This window comes from Scyliorhinus canicula, chromosome 1 (genome assembly GCF_902713615.1).
Source record: "Scyliorhinus canicula chromosome 1, sScyCan1.1, whole genome shotgun sequence".
Taxonomy (NCBI): Eukaryota; Metazoa; Chordata; class Chondrichthyes; order Carcharhiniformes; family Scyliorhinidae; genus Scyliorhinus; species Scyliorhinus canicula.
The window spans coordinates 100,781,910-100,807,485 of NC_052146.1; the positions used below are offsets into that span (position 1 = coordinate 100,781,910).

The following is a 25,576-nucleotide window of genomic DNA, read 5'->3' on the forward strand; positions in this document are numbered from 1 at the left end:
GCTGGGGGGGACTGATGGGGGGTGGCCTGTGGGGTCGCGGTTGGCGGGTCGGAACAGCGCACAGCCGGCGCCATGTTGTACGGCGTGACCGCGCAGCCAGGGAACTGGCTGTTTTGGCGCGGGAACCGGGAGTTTCACCCGGCGCCGTTGCTAGCCCCTTACCAATCACATAATCGGTGAGGGTTCGGCGCCGATTTTGGCATCATAAAATGCCTGCAAATTCTCCTTTGAGCTGACACTGAGCCGCTGAAACGAAGAATCCAGCCCCATGTCTCTCAAATGGAGAAATTTGCATGTCCACGCTGACTCGCACCATTTTTTACAGAGGCATCATAGAAAGCATCCTATCTGGCTGCATCACAGCCTGATACGGCAACTGCTCGGCCAAAGACCGCAAGAAACTTCAGAGAGCCGTGAACACAGCCCAGTCCATCACACAAACTTGCCTCCCATTCATTGACTCTATCTACACCACCCGCTGCCTGGGGAAAGTGGGCATAATCAAAGACCCCTCCCATCCAGTTTACTCAGTCTTCCAACTTTTTCTATCGAGCAGGAGATTAAAAAAGTCTGACAACACGCACAAACAGATTGAAAAACAGTTTCTTCCCTGCTGTTGTTAGACTTTGAAATGACCCTCTTATGGGCTGACCTGATTAATAATACACTCTTGCTTCCTCAATTACTACCTGCCTCTCTGCATATCTTCGTATTATCTACAAACTTGGCAACAGCGCCGTCAGATCCTTCATCCAGATTGTTAAAGTATATTCTGAAAACACCGACCCCTGAGGCATACCACTAGCCACCGGTTGCAATGCTGAAAAAGACCCCTTTATCCCCACTCACTTCCTTCTCCAGTCAGGCAACCCTCTATCCATGCGAGTATCTTACTCTTAACACCATGGGCTCTAAACATATTTAACAGCCCTCTGTATGGCACCTTATCAACGGCCTTTCGGAAATTTACATAGATCATGTCCACTGGTTCTCCTTTGTTTAACTTCCTTCCTACCCCCTCAAAGAATTCTAACAGGTTTGTCAGGCATGACCTCCCCTTGACGAAGCCGTACTGACTCAGTCCTATTTTATCATGCACTTCCAAGTATTCCACAATCTCATGTTTAATAAGGAACTGTAAAATCTTAGGCGAACCGGCCTATTATTTCCCACCTTCTGCCTGCCTCCCTTTTTTAAAATAAATTTAGAGCAGCATATATTTTTCTTTTCCAATTAAGGGGCAACGTAGCGTGGCCAATCCACCTAACCAGCACATCTTTGGGTTATGGAGGTGAAACCCATGCAGACATGGGAGAATGTGCAAACTCCACACGGACCGGGATTCGAAGGTCCTCAGCACCGCAGTCCCAGTGCTAACCACTGTGCCACATGCCGCCCCTCCTCCCCCTCACTTCTTACACAGGGATGTTATATTAGCCATTTTACAGTCCTCCAGGACCTCTGTGCCTCCAGTGATTCTGAAAGATCTCTATCAATAAATAAAAGAAAATTACTGCGGATTCTGGAATCTGAAATGAAAGGGAAAATGCTGGAAAATCTCAGCAAGTCTGGCAGCATCTGTAGGGAGAGAAAAGAGCGAACGTTTCGAGTCCGATGACTCTTTGTGAAAGCTTTGTCTATCAATGCCTCCCCAATCTCCTCAGCTATCTCCTTCATAAGCCTGGGTGTAGTCCATCTGGTCCAAATGATTCATCCACCTTCAGACCTTTCAGTTTCCCAAGAACCTTCTCCTTAGTGATGGCCATGACACTCACCTCTGCCCCCTGATTCCCCTGAAGTTCTGGTATCCCAGTGGTGTCTTCCACCGTGAGGATGCAAAGTAACTATTCCGTTCCGCTGCCATTACTTTGTTTCCTATTACTACTTCTCCAGCCTCATTTTCCAGTGGTCCAATGTCTATTCTTGCCTCTCTCTTATCTTTTATATATTGAAAAAAAATTCTTGCTGTCTTCTTTTATATTACGAGCGAGCTTACCCTCATATTTCATCTTCTCCCCATGTAATTATGTCATGGTTGTGTTGTAATTCACCGACTGACCACTAGTAGTCTCATTAACATGTAAGTCAGGGGTGGGCAAACTAAGGTCCGCGGGCCGCATGCGGCCCGACAAAGGTTTTTATGCGGCCCGCCAATGAGGTGCCCGGAATCATAACCGGCATTTTTGAAAAGCCGCCGGGGAAAAGCCGCTGAAGTAAATGCGCTTATTGAATAAGCGCATTTACTTCAGCGGCTTTTCCCCGGCGGCTTTTCAAAAATGCCGGTTATGATGCCGGGCACCTCATTGGCGGGCCGCATAAAAACGCGCATAGTGGGGTGGATGAGTGGGGCTGTCTCATTGGTCGGTTTAGTTGGGTGTGCGCCCAATAGGAGTCCAGGTTACAAACAATAAGCCTTATTATTGTTTGTAACCTGGACTCCTATTGGTCGCACACCCAACTAAACCGACCAATGAGACAGCCCCACTCATCCACCACACTACACGCGTTTTTATCGTTGACTCGGCGAGGCTGTGCTTCTGTCCGTGTTAAGGATCAGCACAAGCAACTTGACACCTGATTTCAACAAACTGGTAAATGACTGCAGTCAGATGCATCATTCTCATTGACATTGTTCTGTTACTGACTGAGTTACTTTGTTTTTCAAATAAATGTGCTATTTTTTCTTTAAAGACCTTTTATTTTGGCTATTTAAAATATTAATTATTTTACTTAATATACTATGCGGCCCTTTAAAATTGTGAATTTCTGAATGTGGCCCTTGCACGGACGTTTGCCCACCCCTGATGTAAGTGAATGTTAGAGTCAGGCTCAGACTGACTAGGGAGCTGGGAGAGAGGTTGCTTGTGCATGTTCATACGTTTGTTCATCTGTTGTTTGGTATATATTTGACCCACAGTTAATGTTAATAAATCGTTTATAGCTTTAGCTACAAATATTCTTGTAATATTAATCAGGACATTCTCCAAGAACATTAACATTATTGCTTTTTTAGTTGACCTCTGCTCACTTTTAAATGCTTCCCAATCCACTGGCTTCTGGCTAATCCTCACCACTTTGAATGCTTTATCTTTTGCTTTTATGCTGTCCTTGACTTACTTCTCTTGTCAGCCATGGATGCTTTGTCTTCACCTTAGCATGTCCTCATTGGGATGAATTTCTGTTGTGCCTCCTGACTAACCCTCAAAAAACCCTGCCATTGCTGTTCCACTGCCTTGTCTGCCAGCCTCCTTTTCCAATCAACTCTGGCCAGCTCCTCCCTCATTGTCTTTCTAGTTACCTTTATTCAACTGTAATACTGGTACATCTGATTCTAGCTTCTCCCTCTCAAACTGCAGGATAAATTCTATCATATTGTGGTCACTGTGGTGATTGTAGATCTGAGTAGATGCAATACAACTGAGAAAGCACTAGAGGGAGCACAGGAGAGCTATAAATACACAGGGACAGGAAGTGAGGACACACTTCATGGAAGGCAGAACTCGTAGCAGGACACAGACACAGGCAGGCAGCATTTTAGGTAGCCGTAAGTTAAGCTCAGAAGACAGAACAAATTCACAATAAAGCATCTTCTCCACCTTTGAGACTACGAGCTTTATTAAGACACGAGGAACAACACATCCTACCAGGAGTGGCTTCAGGCGCTTACTACAGGACAACTCAGCTGCAGACACAGAAAGAACAAAATGGCATGGAAATATCCTACTGGACATTCGACTTGGGAAGACATCGCTTATTCGAGGTTGTGGCTTGGAACCCCACCTCAGCTGGACACGACCGGCAATGTAAGAAATGTCTGGAAAATATTTAAACAAATGTTCGATTTTTATATCATAGCTAATGATTTAGCAGCAGCCTCAGACGAAATTAAAATAGCAATGCTCATCGCAGGACATGAAGCTAGGAAAGTATATAATGGATTTAAATACTCAAAAGCTGAAGACAGCAACAACTTACAAATAATACTAAAAAAAATTTGAAGAGTACTGTATGGAATTTGAACAGCACGGTATGCTCAGAGGCCAAGCTGCACAGAGACAGTGATGCAAAACTCAAACAACCAAAATCAGACCAGAAAGGGTTCAGTCAAGAAATCACGAATGAAAAGTACAGATCAAAAAGAAGAAATAACTTGAATTTTTCACAAAGCCAAAATGCTGAAATTCAGGCCAGATCGAAAGGAAAAGGTAACTTACAACTTTCAGAAAGAAAAAACGCTGAAATCCACGATAAAATGGCGTCGGAACACATTTTAAAGTCTCGGGGAGACAAAGAACTAAAAACTGCGTCTGCGCATGCGCAGGAAACGGAAGCCGCGCATGCGCAGTTACAATCATCTGTTTTGCGTTCTGCGCATGTGCAGTTAAAAAAAGTTCTTGTTGCTGATCGTTATGCGCATGCGCAAGTTGTGCATGCACAGTCTCAAAACGTTTTGGTCGTGGATCGTTATGCGCATGTGCACGCCTACTTAAAAGGGAAATGCCCGAAAATTGAAAACAAAATACTTAAAACCAAATTTTCTTGCCTCAGAAGACAAAAACAAACGCCTGAACTTAAAACAGCAGTTGAAAATAACTCTCACAACACCCTGGAAAAAGCAGTCTGCACCACCCATAGTGAAGAGAACAAAAAGAAATCCAAAACAAAAAAAGATGATTTGTTTTTCGAAGACTACTACTCAGACATGGCTGAGTTATTCGGATATGCTGATCACAGCATCAGCGACACGGTCGCAAAGCTCAACACAAATCTACTCGTGGTAGATGAATCCAACACCATGGTGCCATGGCAGATCATCGATACATTGGATGACAGCAATACCCAAGACGAAGGTGACGCCACACAGAGAGCACAGAAAGACTCCACAGAGAGAGCGATGCCAGGCTCCACAGTGAGAGTGGTGAAAGACTCCAAAAGGGAAGCAAGCAAACACTCCCTGGCGAACACCATGCATGAACAAGACCATGAAGGTCAACCCGCCATATCTGAGCAACCGCAAGCAGACTATGAAAGTCTACCAAGCTCACATAATCAAAAAGAAGACAATGTACATCTACCCACTGCATGCGGAAACAGTGACAAGGTGATCACACTCGACATACAGGGGGTACAGGATCACAGCAAGACTGACAGTTCTCAGCTTGTCTGTACAGAAGCACAGAGTAGGGCCACCCAAGAGTCCAGAGAGACCACATCAATTTCTTGGCCAATAGAAACCATGCAGATTTTGACTCCAGAAGAGGAGCGCCAAGAGTCCAGTGAGACCACATCAACAGAAACCATGAAGATTTTGACTCCGGAAGAGGAGCACCAAGAGTACAGAGAGACCGCGTCAAATGAATTTGTGAAGAATTTGACTCCAGAAGAGGAGCACCAAAAAAGCAAAGACGAGGAATCAAATCCACCACAAATAACTGATGTCACCAGCATCAATGCAACATCAGATCAGTCTCACCATTCTCGAGACGAAACGTTCAATGCAACAGATTCCACAAAGGACACTCGCACCAATAACTGTGACAATTACTAAAATTATCCACACGGGACACTCATTGAGCATAACAAGAAAAACAAAAGCTAAAAGAAGCACAGCAGAAACGAGAACAACAACAGCAAGAACAAAAGCAACATGAAGCGCGACAAGAACAACAAAAATCGCAAGAAGCATTGCAGAAACAAGAACAACAACAGCACCAACAAAAACTACAAGCACAACGACAAAAACTACAAGAAGAACAACAAAACCAACAATAAACATATCAAAGATAGCGACAACAACAAAGACAGAAACGACAAAAACAGCAACAAGAACGGCAACGAAAACAACAAAGACAGGAACGACAGAAACAACATCAATGAAACAACGACTTGTACAAAATGGTACAACTCTGCACATGAAAGACAATGCCACAGCACACTGCAAAACAATGACAAGACTACAAACATGCCATGGGATGACAACGAATCGCACAAACTCACATCTGCTCCAGAACAAGCAAGCATACCAGCTTTCAAGGCAGATGACATAATAAATCAATACCACAAGCACAGAAAAAAGTCCATGTCAGTCAACATCAGTGGTTCGACCATGCAAACACCTCAGGATGACGCATTGGTTACTTAAAATAACAAAAACACCGACAACATTCATCACGTCAACAACAACGGAAGAAAAAACTCAGTGAACAAATTCATCAAGTTTGGACTCATAAATGTTTTTATTAAGAGTGGACTCATAAATATAAATTGACTTTGTAAAATATGCAATAGCACCATCACTTGTATAGATAGACATATCATAAGTAACTGTTTTGTACAATTTTCTTTAACGATGTACAGAAAATATGTAAAGAAAAAAAGGGGGATGTGGTGATTGTAGATCTGAGTAGATGCAATACAACTGAGCAAGCACGGGAGAGCTATAAATACACAGGGGCAGGAAGTGAGGACACTTCACGGAAGGCAGAACTCGTAGCAGGACACAGACACAGGCAGGCAGCATTTGAGGTAGCCGTAAATTAAGCTCTGAAGACAGAACAAATTCACAATAAAGCATCTTCTCCACCTTTGAGACTACAAGCTTTATTAAGACACGAGGAACAATACAGTCACTGCCCACTAAATTCCTTCACCTTAAGTTCTCTTATCAAGTCTGCCACATTATGCATCACCAAATCCAGAATTGCCTGTTCCCTCGTGGGCTGTCACAAGCTGCTCCGATAAAAATCTCAGACATTCCACAAATTCCTTTTCTTGAGATCCACTACCAACCTGATTTTCCCAGTCCACCTGCATATTGAAGTCTCCCTTGATTAATGCAATGTTGTCTTTCTTATATGTCTTTCCTATCTCCTGATTTATTTTCTCCCCCACATCCTGACTACTGCTAGGAGGCCTTTACGTAATTCCCATCAGGGTCTGTTTTCCTTTGTGATTCTTCAACTCTACTTATACAGATTCTGTGCCTTCTGATCCTATATTGCTTCTTGCTATCAATTTAATTTCACCCTGTACTGTACTGCACTTCCCTGAACCCTCGGCGCCTTTAACTCATTTAAAGTCCTCATCATTAACCTGCACTTTTACCTTCTCCTTCAACTTTGATTTTCTAATTCTCCATATAACTGAACCCTCACTCCCACTATTTAGTTTAAAGCCCTGTCTACAGACCTGTCAGCTTGACATCAATCGTAGGAAAACTGATGGAGGCCATAATATGGGATGAGATAAATATACACTGAGAGAAAAATAAGTTAATACTAGACAGTCAACATTGCTTTGTCAAGGGCTGGTCATGTCTGCCCAATTCAAATGAGTTCTTTGACGAGGTGACATAGGCAGTGGATGAAGATAATGCCGTGGATGTTGTATGTTTGGGCTTTCAGAAAGCATTTGATACAGTGCCACATGGCGGGTTGGTCAGCAAATTAATAATATTTAGGATTGATGGGTACTTGGCAGCATGGTAGCATGGTGGTTAGCATAAATGCTTCACAGCTCCAGGGTCCCAGGTTTGATTCCCGGCTGGGTCACTGTCTGTGCGGAGTCTGCACGTCCTCCCCGTGTGTGCGTGGGTTTCCTCCGGGTGCTCCGGTTTCCTCCCACAGTCCAAAGATGTGCGGGTTAGGTGGATTGGCCATGCTAAATTGCCCGTAGTGTCCTAAAAAGTAAGGTTAAGGGGGCGGTTGTTGGGTTACGGGTATAGGGTGGATACGTGGGTTTGAGTAGGGTGATCATTGCTCGGCACAACATTGAGGGCCGAAGGGCCTGTTCTGTGCTGTACTGTTCTATGTTCTATGTTCTATGAAGTGAAGTTGGCTGAGAGATAGGAAACAGGGTAGGTATAGATGGGCATTTCTCAGACTGGAGATGAGTTGAAAGTGGTATTTCCCAGGGCTCAGTGTTGGGATCCTTGCTTTTTCTATTTTATATAAATGATTAGAAGTGGGTGTTGAAGGACAAAATCTCTAAATTTGCAGATGTGTCATGGAATGTCACTTTAAGAAATGTTTGTCTGCCCAAGTGGCGGCAGTGATGTGAGAGTGCGGGTGGAGCTGAGCTCTGGCTCTGTTTTTTAGTTTTGCTTTGAGGAAAAGCTTGGGGGTGTCTGTGTTTTGTAGTTCCATTGTCAGTGTTGGAGCTGCAGACAACCAAAGAAGGTGTAATTTTGATCTCTCTGCCATCTAAAAATGATCTCCAGATCATTCCTGTACCAGCCAACATGAAAAAGAGTTAAAGCAGCTTGAATATGAAATGAGAGAAAAAGAAAGAATAGCCCGGGCAGAACAAAAAGAGAGAAAAAGGGAGATACAGATCAGGGAAAAAGAAAAAACGAGAGGATAAAGAAAAAGAGGGAGAAAGAGATAGTGAGGAAAAAGTAAAAGAGAGAGAAAGAGAAGAGAGGATAAAGAAAAGGAAAGAGAAGAAAGGAGAAAAGAAAGAATGGCCCCAGCAGCACAAAAAGGAAGAGAAAGGGAAATACAGATCAGGGAAAAAGAAAGCGAGAGAGAGGAAAAAGAAAGAGAGAGGTAGGACAGGTAAAGAGAGAGAGAGTTTGAACTTCAGAAAATGACCATGAAACATGACAGTCAGTTAAGATTGGCAGATGGAAAGAAAAACATACAGTTGGAGGATAATGATGAGGATGAAGCGAAAGAGCGTCATAGACGAAGGCTTGGTGGGGATCTATTTAAGTATGTCCACACATTGCCAATATTTGATGAGAAGGAGGTTGAAGCCTTTTTCATTTAATTTGAGAAGGTAGCTAAACAAATGAAATGGCCACAGGAGATGTGGGTATTACTGATTCAAACAAAGTTGATAGGTCGAGCTAGTGCACTATCAGAGGAGGTATCTGACTCGTATGAGGAGGTGAAAAAATCCAACTTAGGTGCATATGAACTAGTGCCTTAAGCCTACAGACAAAGGTTCAGAAAATTAAGGAAAGAACCTTGTCAAACATACATGGAGTTTGAAAGGTTCAAAGAGACTAATTTTGATAGGTGGAAAGGGCTTTGAAATTAGACCAAACGTATGAAGCTGTCAGAGAGATTATACTTTTGGAGGAGTTTGAAAATTCAATTCCTGATGTAGTGAGAACTCATGCGGAAGAGCAGAGGGTTAAAACTGTGAGATTAGCAGCAGAAATGGCAGATGATTATGAATTAGTTCATAAATCAAAGATTGGTTTCCAACATCAGTTTCAGCCTGTCAGGGCTAGAAACTGGGGACATGAGAAACACTCGAGTGGTAATGGTAAAGGTACTCTGATGGGAGATAATAAGGAGAGTGTACCTCAGATTAAAAAGGAAACCCAGGAAGGTGAAAGAAACATGACAAGTTTAAAATGTTTTCACTGTGATAAACTAGGCCATGTAAAGTCATAGTGTTGGTGGTGGAAGAAAAGCACTGGGAAGGCTGATGTGGTAAAACAGGATAAGACAGTGGGGTTTGTTAAAGTGGTAAAGGAAAACCCAAGTGAAATGAAGGAGGTGCAAAAGGTTGTACAGCCTGATCAAGAGGTGATCGATAAGAAGGTGCCAGATCTCTTTAAATAATTTACTTATGTGGGTAAAGTTTACTCATGTGTATCAGGAGGAGCATGTAAAGCAGTCATAATTTTAAGAGATACGTGAGCTCGTCAGTCTTTGATGGTAAGAGATAAGGAGTGATGTAGTTTGGGAGGAATATTACCAGAAAAGGTGGTAATATGTGGAATACAGAGTGAGAAGAGTCGTGTTCCATTATATAAGGTAAGGTTGGAAAGTCTAGTGAAGTGTGGTGAAGTGGTAGTAGGAGTAATAGAGAAACTATCTTGTCCAGGAATACAGTTTATCTTGGGCAATGATATAGCTGGATCGCAGTTGAGAGTGATGCCTACTGTGGTTGATAAACCAGTGGAAAATCAGACAACAGAACTGTTGAAGGACGAATATCCTGGGATTTTTCCGGATTGTGTAGGAACAAGGTCGCAACGTCACAGGTTAAGACAAGAGGAGAAATCAGAGAGTGAAGATAAAGGTGAAGTCCCATTATCAGAAACGATTTTTGATCAGGTGGTTGAAAAAGAACAAGAATAGGTGGAGGATGACGTGGATATTTTTAGTTCATGAAAATTGGTGGAGTTACAACAGAAGGATGTAGAAATAAACCGGATGTATTGGAAAACATACACGGAAGAGGAATCCGAGTGTATACCAGAGTTTTATCACTGTAAAAGTGATGTCTTGCTGAGAAAATGGAGACTTTTACAAATGCAGGCAGATTAAAAGTGGGCAGAAGTTCATCAAGTGGTGTTGCTGGTCGGGTATAGAAAAAAGGTGTTGCGAGTGGCACATGAGGTACCTGTGGGAGGTCATTTGGGAGTAAAGAAACCTCAAGCTAAAATACAAAAACATTTTTATTGGCCTGGACATCATAAAGATGCAGTTAAATTTTGTCACACATGTCAAATGATAGGGAAACCTCAAGCAGTGATAAAACCAGCGCCCTTAATACCCATTTCAGCACTTGAGGAACCTTTTACTAGTGTCCTAATTTATTGTGTAGGACCGCATCCTAAAATGAAAGGTGGGAATCAATATCTTTTGACCATAATGGATGTGTCTATGAAGTTTCCAGAGGCCATTACAGTATGCAATATTACAGCTAAAAAGATTGTGGAGGAGTTATTTAAATTCTTTACTAGGTATGGACTACCCACAATCGGATCAAGGATCAAGTTTTACCTCAAAGGTTATTCAAAGAAGTTATGGATAGCTTAGGAATAAAACAATTTAAACCAACTGTGTACCATCCAGAATCGTAGGTAGCATTAGAAAGGTGGCATCGGACATTAAAGACAATGTTGAGGGCTCATTGTCCTGATTATCCAGAGGATTGGGAGAAAGGAATTCCATTCGTACTGTTTGCAATTAGGGATGCACCTAATGAGTCAACCAAATTCAGTCCTTTTGAACAAATGTTTGGTCATGAGGTAAGAGGACTACTTTTAATTGATTAAGAAAAAATTGGTGACTGAGCAGTCTGAATTTATTTTGTTGGATTACGTGTCAAATTTTAGGCAACGATTAAATAGAGCAGGTGAATTGGCTGGACGACATTTAAAAGTTGCAGAAAATGTGATGAAACAGGTAGCGGACAAGAAAGCAAAAGTTTGTAGTTTTGCCAGTGGAGATAAAGCTTTAGTATTGTTGCCAGCGGTAGGTGAAACTTTAAAAGCAAGGTTTTGTGGACCTTATCAGATTCAAAGGAAATTAAGTGCGGTGAATTATGTGGTAAGAACGGCAGATAGAAGTTAAACTCACCGAGTGTGTCATGTGAATATGTTTAAAAGGTACTTTGAAAGGAAAGGAGAGCAAACGGAGGAGGTTTTAATGTTTCTAACTCAAAGTGACGAACCAAATCCAGATGACTTGGAATGTGACAAACCTCAAATTAACTTGGATAACAAGGATGTTCTTAAAAATTGGGATAAATTGTTGATTTACCTTCCAGAGGAAAAACAAACTGACCTGAAAGAGTTATTGATATCACATGGGAAAGTTTGTGGAGATAAGTTGGGAAGCACTAAATTGGCACAGGTTAACAAAGAGATTGAAAGTATGCTGAAAAATGGCATAATTGAAGTGGGTTGCAGCCAATGGAGATCACCCATAGTAATGGTACCAAAACCAGACAGTACCTAATGGTTGTGTGTGGACTATAGAAAGGTTAATGCAGTTACAAGACTGGACTCTTATCCTATCCCACGTTTGGAGGATCAATGCTTCACAGCTCCAGGGTCCCAGGTTCGATTCCCGGCTGGGTCACTGTCTGTGTGGAGTCTGCACGTCCTCCCTGTGTGTGCGTGGGTTTCCTCCGGGTGCTCCGGTTTCCTCCCACAGTCCAAAGATGTGCAGGTTAGGTGGATTGGCCATGCTAAATTGCCCGTAGTGTAAGGTTAATGGGGGGATTGTTGGGTTACGGGTATACGGGTTACATGGGTTTAAAGTAGGGTGATCATTGTTCGGCACAACATTGAGGGCCGAAGGGCCTGTTCTGTGCTGTACTGTTCTATGTTCTATGTTCTAAGGTGGGACAATCAGCTTTCATTTCCAAACTGGATTTGCTTAAAGGTTACTGGCAGGTACCTTTATCTGAAAGGACAAGGGTTTTCAGCTTTTGTGACTTCAGATGGGAGATACCAATTCCCATTTGACATGAAAAATGCTCCAGCCACATTTCAATGGTTAACTGGTCTACCCAATTGTGCAGTATAAATCGACGATCTGGTAATTTTCAGTCAGACATGGAAAGAACGTTTAAAGCATCTGATGGAGTTATTCGATCGACTTCAGGAGGCGGGTTTGGTGATAAACTTAGCCAAAAGTGAATTTGGAAAAGCCCAAGTCACTTTCTTTAGCCATACAATCAGACAGGGTCGAATGGTCCCTTGGGATGTGAAAACAAAAGTTATTGGGGAGTTTCCAATACCTTCGACTCAAAGGGAAATAATGCAATTTCTTGGCATGAGTTGATTTTTCCAGAAATTTGTGTCGAACGTTAGCAGTGTGGTTACTCCACTCATGGACTTGCTAAAGAAGTGTATAAAATTTAAGTGGACAGCGGAGTGTCAACAGGCATTTGACTGCCTGAAGGCTGTGTTAACCACTGCTCCTGTGTTAGCCATCCCAAATTATACAAAAACATTCAAAGTGGCTGTTCATGCGAGTGATGTGGGCGTAGGTGCGGTGCTTCTGCAAGACGACATTGGAGGATTATAGTGGCCTATTAGTTATTTTTCGAAATAATTAAATAAGCAGCAGAAGAAGTATTCAACGATTGAGAAGGAGACTTTGAGCTTGGTGCTGGCTTTGCAACATTTTCACATTTTTGTGACCAGCAATTATATACTGATAATAATCCATCAATGTTTTTGGAGCGATTCCGGAATCACAATGCTGTTTCGATGGAGTTTAGTGTTGCAGCTATTTCATTTAAAAATAATACATGTGGCAGGACGAGAAAACTTGATAGTCGATGCTTTTTCACGAATGTGATCAAAAGAGCAGGTTTGGGGGAGGAAGAAGAACTAAAATGGACTATGTTATAAATGTTTGCGTGTTGTGTTTTGTTAAAAAAAAATGTATATGCACTGTCAATATTTCTTCAATGAAAGTGAAAAGGTGAAAAATGAAACCATCTTGAAGTTGATGGTTGATTTCTTTTTCTTGGGGGAGGTGTCAGTTAGATGTACCTTTAAGAAATGGGTGATTATCAAATAGCTGCAGCGATGTCAGTGTGTGGGTCGCGCTGGGCTGTCTGTCTTTCACTTTTGTTTTGAGCTGGCAGCTGCAGTTTGTTTTTGGTTTCGTTTTCAGAGGTGGATAGCTGCATTCAACGCAAGCAGCTGTATAATGATCTCTCTCTCTACAAGCTAAGGAATGTCTCCAGATCATTGATGATTTCAAAGTAAACCTGTTTCTGTAGAGCATTTAAACCTGCTGCCTTTATTTTAAAAAGGATTTAACTTATGGATGTTGTTTGGGAAATTATTAAGGGTTAACTATAGAATATTGTATTTGGGAAAGTATCAGTGTTTGTAGTTGATAAACTGTTTATTGTGTATTTATAAAATGTTACGAGATTCATAGAATAAATATTGTTTTGTTTTAAACATACTTTAGTTCTCTGTTGCACCACACCTGTAAAATGGGCCCTTGTGCCCCCCCTAACCAAAATCTATTTAAAATTGCGGGTCAGGTGAACTCCATGATATACTTTGGGGTTCTCTAAACCCTGGCCCAGAATACTAGCATCCCAATCACCGCCTCCCAGTACCTATCCAACTTCTCACAACCCCAGAACATATGTACATGGTTCGCTGGGCCTAGGCTACATTTCTCACACTCGTCTGCCACTCCCTGGAAGAACCCATTCATCTTCACCTGAATCATGTGCACCCTGTGTACCACCTTAAACTGTATCAAACTCATCCTTGCACACGAGGAGGTAGAATCTGCCTTGCGCAGCACATCACTTCACACTCCCCATCCTATCGTCACACCCTCCAACTTTTCCTATTTCTCGTTGATCCTCACCACTTGAAATCCCCCCTACTTCCCCACCCACCTGTATATGTTCCTGATGCTACCCTCCCCTTCCATGTCTGGAAGCCACAATGGATCCAATAAGGCATATTTCTGCAGCTTGGGAAACCCTCTCCATACCTTTCGTGCAAATTCCCTCACTTGCATATTCTAGAGTTTGCTTCCCTTCGTGAGCTCTGCCCTCTCCCGCAGCTCCTCCAGACTTGCAAACCTTCCTTCCAGATATAGATTGCCCTCACCAGTCCCATCTATCTCCACCTCCTCCACAAGCCATCTGTCTCCCCCGGCTTGCCCCCGTGGTTGTCACACAAGCTGGTTCCACATGCTAATTGTGGACTGTACGACCGGGCTCTCGGTATACCTCCTAGGTGCCAGCAGTTGTGCCACCATCTCCATAGCCCTACAGGTCTCCTCCTCCATCCTGACCCGTTCTAAACCCACTCCTTCCCACCACGCCCTCACTTTCTCCACATTCGCCGCCCAATGATAGTGCAGCAGATTTGGTAACGCCAACCCCTCTTTCTGCCTCTTCACCCTGAGGTACCTTTCCCGCCCATATAAACTCCGAGATCGCTGCATCCAGCTTCCAGAAAAAGGCCTTCGGAATGAAGATCGGGAAGGTATCGAATACGAACAGGAACCTTGGCAAGATGGTCATTTGGACCATTTGGACCCTCCCCGCTGATGTCAGGTGTAGCGTATCCCATCTCCTAAAGTTCTCCTTTACTTCCTCCACCAACTTTGTTGAGTTCCATTTGTGCATCGTTGCCCACTCGCCGGTCACCTGGACTCCCGATACCTGAACCTATCCCTGGCTACCCTAAATGGCATCACCCCTAAATTAGTTCCTCAACCCGCCTCGTTCCCCAGAAACACCTTGCTTATCCCACATTCAGCTTATAGCCTCAGAAGGCCCCAAATCTCTCTAATAAGCCCATAATTCTCTCTATACTCTCCACCGATGCTGACATGAACAACAGCAGGTCATCTGCATACAGCAGCATCGTGTGATCCCTACTCCCTTCGTAAGCCCCTGCCACTCTGCTGAACCTCTGAGGGCCATTGGCAAGGGCTCTATCACCAGTGCAAACAGCAGCGCTGACAGCGGATACCCCTGCCTCGTTCTCCTAAGCAACCCGAAGCTCCGTGACTGTGTCTCGTTAGTCTGTACTCGCCACTGGGGCCACCTACAGCAGATGGACCCATTCCACAAACCTCGGCCCTAACCCAAACCTTCCTGGAACCTCAAAGGTACCACCATTCCACCCGATTGAAAGCTTTCTCTGCGTCCCTAGATACCACTACCTGTCCCCTCTGTCATAATATACACCAGTATATCATGGAGTATATCATGGTGCAGACACACACTGATGGACACGCACAGGGACCAATCAACGTGTACAAACACCGCAGCCAATCACCAGTTAGAATACACACATTATAAAGGCAGAGGGCACCACGGTTCCCGCTCATTCTGGGTGCTGCCTCTGAGTGTAACAAGAACTCATCCAGCCCAGCAAAGACTTACAACACGTGCTGAGAGAATCAACTGGTTCGGACAAGGTTTAGGTCTCTAGTTTAAGTCAGCATCATTTACACCCACAGTCATTGTGTGTTAGTTAGTTAGAAGTAGTTAATAAAATTGAGTTGAAACTTCATCAGTGTTGGAAGTGTCTGTTCATCTCCATGGCCTCTGGCCCTGCTCCACGGGTGGAAGCAGGCCATATCCATCGTCCCCGTCAACCAACCACCCTGCCTCTGCTTCCCAGAAACCCCCGACCACTTCTTCTCAAAATCACTTCTCACTGCATGGCCCCACCCTCCCAATATTCAGACCTCCAAGGCCCATTTGAATCTGTCCACACGGGCTCGTCCGTCTGCGCCCATCCCCCCACCTCGCTCCTGTTCACTGGCCAATTTAAGTTTGCTAGCGAGGTGGCTCCCACCAGAGGCCCATCCCCTCTCATACCTCGTACAAAAACCAACAAAAATACCCACACCCAGCCTTTCTAAACAACCAAACGAAAGGTGAAAACCCCCAACACTTTACCTCCAACATCCCCAAACCATCTGCTCTTAACCACAACATACAAAAACAAAGTCTAAACTCAGTTCAGCACCAATCCTTCGGCCCACATGAACATCTCGCCTCTTTTGCCATCTCAAGCCAATAGTCCTTGGAGTTATGCGTAACTCTCAACTTCGTCGGGTAGACCACCTGAACCGCACATTACTCATGTGAAGAGCTGCCTTCACCTTGTTAAAGGCTGCCCGTCGTCTTGCCAGCTCCACCATGACGTCCTGGCACATATGAATACCACTGCCTTCACACCTCACCTCTCGATTTTGCTTGGCGCATCTCGGCACCTTCTCCTTCATCTGTGGAAACAGACTGTCACAGCACTCAGTAGCTCATTCACCTTTGGCTTTGGAAGGAGCAATCGATGAGTCCTATTCAGCTCAAAGAGGCTGTGTTCTCCTTCTCCTCCAACAACTTGCCATACATCTCTGCAAAGTACTCCATTGGCATCCAGCTCTCCAGTCCCTCGGGCAAACCCACAATCTGCAGATTCTGCCGCCGTGACCTGTTCTCCAGGTCCTCCACTTTGGCCCTCAGCTCTTTATTACTCTCTTCTACCTTCTGTAGCTCCTCTCCTATTGAGGCGAACTGCTCACTGCGCCACGAGAATGCATTCTCCACCCCATTCAACACCTCCTTGCTCACACACTGACGCTGTGTCTTTCCAAGAATCTTGTTTATGGGGTCGAAAGTATCGTCCATCAACTGTTTGAGCGTTACTATCATCTTCATTACATGTCGCTTAAAATGCTTGGCAAACTGCCGCTCAAACTTTGCCTCCATCACTCGGCCAACGTGTCCACTGTAATGGGTGCAGCCCTTCCCGGGGAACTTGCTCCTGCCAACTTTCCTCCCACAGAACTCCGCACCGAACCCGAGCTCTCAGGCGGACCTGCGCTCATTCCTTTTTATCCTGTATTTTTTTGTTGGGTTTTCAATATCCTCTAATTACCACCACTCTTCTGAAGACCAATCATATAAAATTTCCTCCCAAATCTGGGTGAAAAGAGCCAAAAAGCGAAAGCTCTAGCAGGAACCACCCAACATGCGACATGGCCTTTATGTCACCACTGGAAGTCCTCAGGTGTTAGGCTTCCTGCACCGAATAATTAGAAGGACCTCCACAGTGGCCTAGGGTGAACCTGTTTTATTTTTCACACTCCTTCTCACTGGCAAAGTCTCTGGCAATATCTGTATTCTGAAACAGCTCAGATATCAGGAACTTGTTTTCTGGAGAATTGATGAGCATGGGCATACACTAGTGTTGCAAAGGATTTATGACAACAAGTTCAAGAATGAACTGGAGTGATACAGGCAAATAAAAATTACTGAAGGACGTGGGTTAAAATTCAGAGAATGGAATTTGGAAGATGGCTTTTTTTTTGAGAGCTCAGATACCTACCAATTAGTTGAGTTAAATATCCTCCTCCTTTGCTATAAAATTATATGAGGAACAGAATAATCCGTTGTATTTTTCAAGCTTTGGGACCATCCTGGTACCCTTCTCCAGGTTTGCGTATTCCACTGGAACCCATAACCTCCTGTCCCTGTCTTAGGCATGTTATGGGCAGGGTTTAGAGAACCCCAAAGTGTATCATGGAGTTCACCTGACCCACAACTTTTAATAGATTGTGGTATGCGGAGCACACGGCCCACACTACAGGTGTGGTACAGCAAAAATGGAAAAGTATTTTTTAAAGCAAAACAATGTTTATTCTATGAAGTCAAGTTAACCTTTTTACAACATACAGTGAACATCTTAGCACCATCAATTCAAATACAACCCCAAAGAATACAACACTAAGTAATTCTTACTTTTCTTTTAACATCCATAAGACTTAAAATCACCTTTTAACAGAAAGACATCAGGCTTAACTTCACTACTGAGAACAGTTACCACATTGAAATCAGCAAATGGACATTCATAAGCTTGCAGAGATTCACACACAACCTGCTGTGATTGCAGCTTCTCCAAAACTAAAATGAAACCAAACCCACCCTGCAGTTAAAAACCTAAAGCAAAAGTAAAAAGCTGACAGACAGCCCAGCTCTACCCACTCTCTGACATCACTGCAGTAATAAACACCCATTTCTTAAAGGTACTCTCACTACAGATATTTATATACACACTCATTTATAAACATTCATTTCTTAAAGGTACTCTCACATGACAGACACTAATCCACTCTGCCACCAGCTCATCCTCATTTCTAACTGTTTCAACTGTTTCAAACATTGTTAATCTTTTTTAAATTTTGTTCAGCTGGTACCTTGTTTCCAATTTTAATTTAGCAAACAAATAGAAAAGAGGAGATAGGGTGAGACCTCCAAGGATGGCCTTACAGTGTGCCATGGTTCGACCACTGGATCATAGGATATGGTTATGAGTTCCAAATGTTCTCTTAGTCACAAGAAAAATGCTAAGCAAAGCCAAGAGTTCTTTCACAAAATCAGATAAACTAAAGGTTGAATTGACCAAGCCTTTTTCTATCAACCTCTTGGGGACTTTTGTTCATACTGTATCTATAAAGATTTCTGCAACAACTATGGGTTGGCTCATAGCATTGGAATAGGCTTACTGCATTTACCAATTCTAAAACCAAACATGAGAGAGTGATTATTGCTTGAGTTTTAATATTTGCTTTGCTTTTCATTTGAATTTAATTGAAAACCTTCACGGCTTTTCTAATGAACCATTACATCAAAATGTACTGAAGAAAGAATGAAAAGCCGCATTCTGTTGTCTCCTTGACATTTACCAAATTTCTGTGCATCTCAGTTCAGAAGTGGCTTATCCAATTGTAATCTGGAATGTCTTTTAATCACTGTCCTAATTGCAAGTGTTTTCAATTAATGCATGAACATCCAGTCTCTATTTATGTTTGCAGATAAAACTCCACACTTTCAGATGCTTCAAGAGGTGGAGACAAATTCTGAGCAGAATGCAATATTCAATTGCATGGTAGTTGGGAAAATGGCTAAGGATCAAAGACTCTTGTTGCAGGTAAATAAGTAAATTTTTATGGTCCTCAAATCTTTCACAACCAAATATGAAATATAAGTTTTGCATTGGCCTATAGCATGCCTTCAATCTCCCCATGTTTTGTGGATTACAGAAAATGACAAAATATCAAATATGTGTCACAGAGACATCGAGTTAACACTTCCAATGGTTAACTACACTTACTGTAAATCTCTGCTTTGCTAATCTTTAGTCACTGTGAAATGAGAAAGATATTTTGTTACCTGTTAATGTTGTGGGAAGCAAGAATGCGGGGCGGGATTCTCCATTGACCGATGCCAGAATCGGAATATGCGAAAGGCCGAGAATGGGTTCCGATGTCGAAATTGTGGTGGGCGCCGGTTTCACGCCAAACCCCAATTCTCCATCACCTCAACATCGCGTCAATGTGTTCCGGCACATACGTACAGTAAACACTCTTGACACATCATTAGTAGGCCCGACCAGGTATTCTCCGGGGCCTCTGCGATTCACTGCCTCCAATGGGCCGAATTTCCGATGGCAAGGTTCGCTTCGGTTTTCAAAAATCGTTAAACTGGCATTGAGGCTCATGAGGGAGAGAGAGAGGAGGTAGGACACTGAGAGGCACGACAGTGGGCTGCCGGGTCGGATATTGGCTGGGGTGGGTTGGCTTGGCCAGGGAATGGGCATTATGGCCGGGGTTACCCCCATGCGACTGGCGCAGTGTCCAGGCACGGACAGCCATTGCCTCAGCGTGCCAGGCAGCCACCTTCCTGTGCACCGCACTGATCATCTACTTTGGCCTTGTTTCTGCAGAGTGACACCGGCTGTATCGGTGCCCCCCACCCATCCTCCGCCATACCTCCCCAACCTGTGCGCCACCCACCATTGGGCATCAGGTGGTCCACCCAAGGACAATGCCCACTGTAGCCCCTATGGGGGCCCTGGACGGGTGCCATGGAGCTTTCCGCTGGCATGGGTCGTGCCAGCCGACAGTATCCTTGACAGCAGAGATGTGCGCCAGGGCCAGAGGCCCTCACAGTGCCGTGCACTGATGCGTCCCTGGGTATTAGAGGAGGGTGGGACAGGGACATATGTGGACAGAGTCTGCAGTGCCAACTGGGGGCACCATGTAGCACGTTGGACCTGGTTGGGCACAGGGTACCCACCATGTTAACATGTTGGCCTTTCACCCCCTGCAGCCAATAGAAATTGTAATACTACCAGCAATGGTGGCCTTCCAACTAGCTGCCATTGTCCTGGGGGTGCCCTGCGCTGTTTGCCCTGGAGCTGCTCAAGGAGGAGGAAGCTGCAGTAGTGGAAGGTGCAGCAGCGGAACAGGGGAAGCTGGTGAGGATGGAGAGCCGGCCACTCAACAAGCCAAGGAGGAGGAGGTGCGAAGGATGCACCGCATGAAGCCTTGTTTGTACCGGCAGGTCCTGTTATTCGAGGACCTGCCAGACTGTCGAAGACTCTGGCTGAGCAGGGAGACAGTGCGACATATCTTCCAGATTACGGTGCACCTGGCACCGCAGGGGAATGGGGGAGGACACCCACCCCCAGTGGACATCAAGATGACGGTTGCCCTGAACCTCTGTACCATGGGCTTCTTCCAGGCGCCTGTCGGGATCTCACAGAGCTCAGTGCACAGGTGCATCCACACCATCATGGAGCCAGCGGGGGCAGCACGGTGGCGCAGTGGGTTAGCACTGCGGCCTCACGGCCCCGAAGTCCCAGGTTCGATCCCGGCTCTGAGTCACTGCCCGTGTGAAGTTTGCACATTCTCCCCATGTTTGCGTGGGTTTCGCCCTCACACCCCTAAAGATGCAAGCTAGGTAGATTGGCCACTCTAAATTGTCCCTTAATTGGAAAAAAATTAATTGACCGTATATGCCCGGTCTGCAAAATACATCCATTTCATTGTGGACCGAGCCCACCTGGATGCCAGGACAGTGGGATTGCCGCCATCGGCAACATGCCCTGAGTCCAGGGGCAGGTCGATGGGATGCATGTCACCCTACGAGCACCTGCAGATGACGGGCCGCTGGACACAAACCGAAAGGGGTTCCGTTCAATGGAATATATTGTCATGCGAATGTCCCTTTAAGAAAGGTTTGGTCTACGGTAGCAGGGTGGCACAGTGGTTAGCCCTGGGACTGTGGTGCTGAGGACCCAGGTTCGAATCCCGGCCCTGGGTCACTGTCCGTGTGGAGTTTCCACTTTAGCCCCATGTCTGCTTGGGTTTGACCCCCACCGCCCAAAGTTGTGCAGGTTAGGTAGATTGGCCACACTAAATTGCTCCTTAATGGAAAAAAAATAACAATTGGGTACTCGAAATTTATTTAAAAAAGGCTCGGTCTTGCCGCATGACTTGTCGCAAGGTTTCAGTGATATAATTTGTGAGTGGAGCTGGGCTGTGGCTGTCAGGTGAGAGGGGTTTAGGTTTTTGTGTTTCAGTTTTGGTTTGTTGCTTTGGACTGCAGAAGAGACGCACTGGTTCCCTGTTTTAATTTTAAAAAGATGTTCCAGGGAACTGAAAGCACATCGGGTGTGACAACTGCCTTGGTAACTTTAAAGATAGAGTTGCTTTCCAGAAGGAATTTGAATCTGCTGGTTGGAACTGGATCAGAATCTCAGGGAAAAGATCAGTCCCATTCAAGTGAGATTGCAGTATGCTGGGCCACACCCTTGAAAGGGGTTTCTGTTTATTGGATTTTGTATTCAATTGGAACGGCTACTAAGGGGGAATCATTAAGAGTTACATACATAGATTACTGCAGCTGTTGTGTGTTTTTTCATGTTTGTAATTGATACCAAATTCTTGTTTTATAAATGTTAACTACATTCTTATAATAAACTTTGTTTTGCTAAAAGCGCCAAGGAAATCTGATGAATCACACCTGAAGTGAAGGCTTTGGTGCTCATCCGAGCCAAGTTCAACACAAAAGTTATAGGTCAGGTGAGCTTCATAATACACTTTGGAGTTTCTAAGCCCTGGCAATATGACCATCAGCTGCATATCATGTCTGCGGCCGATACCTGGGCAATGTGCACGTCGCTTTCATCCTCGACGATTCATGGCCTCTTCGAGACCCCCCCCCTAGGCTGGGGGGTTGCCTCCTGGGTGACAGGGGTTATCCGCTGCGGTCGTGGCTGATGATGCCTATCCGAAGACCACAGGCCGACGAGGAGCCCTGCCACAACGACGCCCATTCAGCGACCAGCGGTGTGATCAAGCGGTGCTTCAGCATCCTGAAGTTGCAGTTTAGGTGCCTGGACCGCTCTGAAGTGGCCCTTCACTATTCGCTAAGAGGGTCGCCCGCAACGTGGCGGCCTGCTGTGTCCTCCACAACAGAGTGGCAAGATGCTGGAGGAGGAGGATGAACGGCAGGCATCGTCTGATGAGGATGTGGAGGAGGAATAGGATGGACAGGACAATAGGGCCAGGCAGGCACGGGAGGCTGCACAACATATGCGCCAGGGCCAATGTGCAATAGATGGTCTGATTGCCTCCAGGTTCATGCCTGGAGGGGCGGGACTGGCCCCGTCACCCGTCCCACTGACTTCCAACCTCCTCCGTGACACATACCTGCTGCACTACAAGGGTGTGGACCCTGGTTGGTGGTAACAGTGGGTCCGTCCATGGGGTGGAGGATGTTGACAACCTATTCTGAGATGAGCTCTGGTGCTCTGCATGACTTGACAATATCTGACTCCTGTCTACAGTAGCAATTTACACCATCCACCTGTGTGATCCCTGCATGCAAGCTGGTCATTACAGCACATTGTGCATCTCCCACCCAATGACAGAGCACTGAGGCAGGTTGTAACAGTGTGAACTGGTGTTTAATGTGAACAAATATATGCATATGCATGCCCCAGCCCTTGTAACTATAATGTGCCCTGCACCCGTGCCAACTTAACTCGTGTCTAACTTTCTGGCCTCATGGCCCTAACGCTATGGCTAGTTGGATCCCCAGACCATACATCAGTAGTGGAGACGGCTTGCTGTGCTCCCTGCCCTGCGACCTGGGTCCCCATTGGCGGACGTCTTCTGGGACATCTGGCTTGAATGGGCCTTGCGGCTGCTCGGTTGTTCCAGGTGGCACAGTGCTATCCTGTTCTGCCCACTGCCCACCGTTTGCGCCAGGAACAGGAGGGGGGGGGGGAGTCCGAGGTGCTGTGGTGTTGTGGCACCTCTAAGGCGGGATGCACCGGCACAGACCCCATCACCTCCTCCTTCTCCCTCGGGTTTCCCAATGGCCCCGGGGATACTCCATGGGGCAGTTGTGCGAGCGTAGCTATCCCCTGAGGCACCCCCACCACTTGGTGCTGTTAGTCCTGGAGGATCGCTCTGGTCTTGACCAGGGTTTGCATGCTCGTGACCATGGAGCTCAGGGAGAAGACCATCTTCATCTGGGTCTATGCCACATCATGCTGTGACTGTGCCACCACCTTCTGGCTCTGTGCTATATCAGCCAGTGACTGCGCCATCTCCCTCTGGGACCGGGCCACCTCCCTCTGTCTCTGCACCTCGTCAACAAGCGGCAGGGTAATGCTTCTGATGCTGTCAGCCATGGCCCGCTGTAGCTGGGCCACGCTCAGAAGCAGCGCTGCAATGTCTAGTTGACTCTGGCATATGGCTGCCTGTGAGAGGGCAGCCCTATCCTGGGGCTCAGTCACTGCCTGCATAGAGTGCCCCAGGCCTTGGACGTGCTGATTTATTGCCAAAGCCCTCACCCCCAATGTGTCCACCATGGACGCCACCCGTGTGGAGTTGGCCAGGGTGGAATGCATGGTCAGCACCACCTCCTGCTGCTACACGTGGTTGGACTCCTCCAACTGCAGCTGTAGGTGCTGGATGCTCACTGACAACCTCTCATGTAGTACCCTAGCTCTGCGACTGCATCTCCATTACAGATGGAACTGTCCGTTCCAGAAGCCCAAAACCCATCTGGACAATAGCTAGTCCCTGGGGTTGGCTCTCCCTCCGACTGTCCACCCGCTTGGGAGTTCCTACTTTCATCTGATGTACAGGAGAAGCTGTGTGGTGCACACCAGATGGTGTCGCAGGAGCCACTTCACTAAAGTGCCCAACCGAGGTGAGTATCTAGGGGATCGTGGAGGGTGTTGGAGACAGCTGGAACAGGAAATCAGTGTCATCCTCCGACTCGAGCTCTGGGGGGTATATTGGATCACAGGCATATTATGACTCCCTTCCATGTCCTTGTCCATGTTCAGCACACGGGGGTGGTACAGGGTGTGGCACTGGTTGGGGGCGGGGGGACCAGATGGACCTGCCCCATCACCAGCAGATCATGCAAGATACAAGACAAGGTGCATGATTAGACCACGGGCCAGGGGGTAGTGGAGGTGAGGGTGGTATGGGGTGATAGTGGGGGTGAGGGTGGTGGGGGTGGTGTTGGGGGCGGGGATTGACACACTTGAGAAACGCAACTCAGCGGGGTTTCACTTCCTTGCCTGTAGCCGACCTCCACCCCAGCGACTTCCCTTTTCTCAGGGCCGTCACCATGACCTACTGCTCTGCCACTGAAGGGCTGCAACTCTGGCGGTTCCCCGACATTTTTCTCCTGCTTCTGGTGGGTATGGGCAGCCTTCTCCTGGGCGGGGGTGAGGGGAACAGGAAACAACTGTGTTAGACAGTCCAACACATGCAGCTCAGAGGGTGGGTAGTTGGTGGCCTCAGTGGCCAGGGCACCCGGCCATGGCACCCAGCATGGGTACTGGCATGGGTGCTGGGTGGGGGTTTGGCTGCCCTCCCGGTCGGGGGGGGGGGGGGGGGAGGTGGTCACGGGTTTTTGGATGGGGGTTGGTGCCAGGGGCACAGTGTTACCTACTCACCCTGGTGGCCCTGAGGAGGTTGTGCAGGACGGTCCGCATGGTGTTACTAGTGGTGCTGACCGCCTCTGTCACCTGCGCCCATGCCTGGTGAATGGCAGCAGCTGGCAGCCTCCTTCCTAGGGCCAGCATACAGGGTGGCCCACCTCTCCTCCATAGCTTCGAGGAGGGTTTAAACTAATGTGGCAGGGTGGTGGGAACCAATGCAGGAAGTCGGAAGGTAATAAAACAGAGACAGAAACAAAAGGCAGTAAGGAGGAAAGTGTAAGGCAGAGGAACCATAGTCAAAAATCAAAAAGGGCGACAGTACAAGGTACAGTCACTGAGGGGAGCTCAGTGAATAGGCCCAGTAATACTAAAAAGAATAAAACGGGAAGTAAAAACAGAAATGGAAAGCGACGCGGCAGGTTGTTACATGAAGATATGGGTTCAACGACAAGGAAAATTAGGAGAAAAGTTAAGAGGAAATATAACTTAGGAGAGGTTACTGATCGAGGTGTTAAGATTCAAAACAGAGGTATAAAAGCCAACATAAGTGTACTTTAC

The 25,576-nt window shown here is 45.9% G+C and overlaps 1 protein-coding gene across 1 annotated transcript in view; it reads left to right on the forward strand.

Annotated features, from left to right (window-relative positions):
• Positions 1-25,576, forward strand: part of LOC119975033 (receptor-type tyrosine-protein phosphatase U-like) — a 1,028,343-nt gene that overhangs the window by 336,782 nt on the left and 665,985 nt on the right. Inside the window, exon 6 of the mRNA XM_038814894.1 lies at positions 19,077-19,192. Coding sequence (XP_038670822.1) covers positions 19,077-19,192 — 116 coding nt within the window. The remainder of the gene's footprint in view (positions 1-19,076; positions 19,193-25,576) is intronic.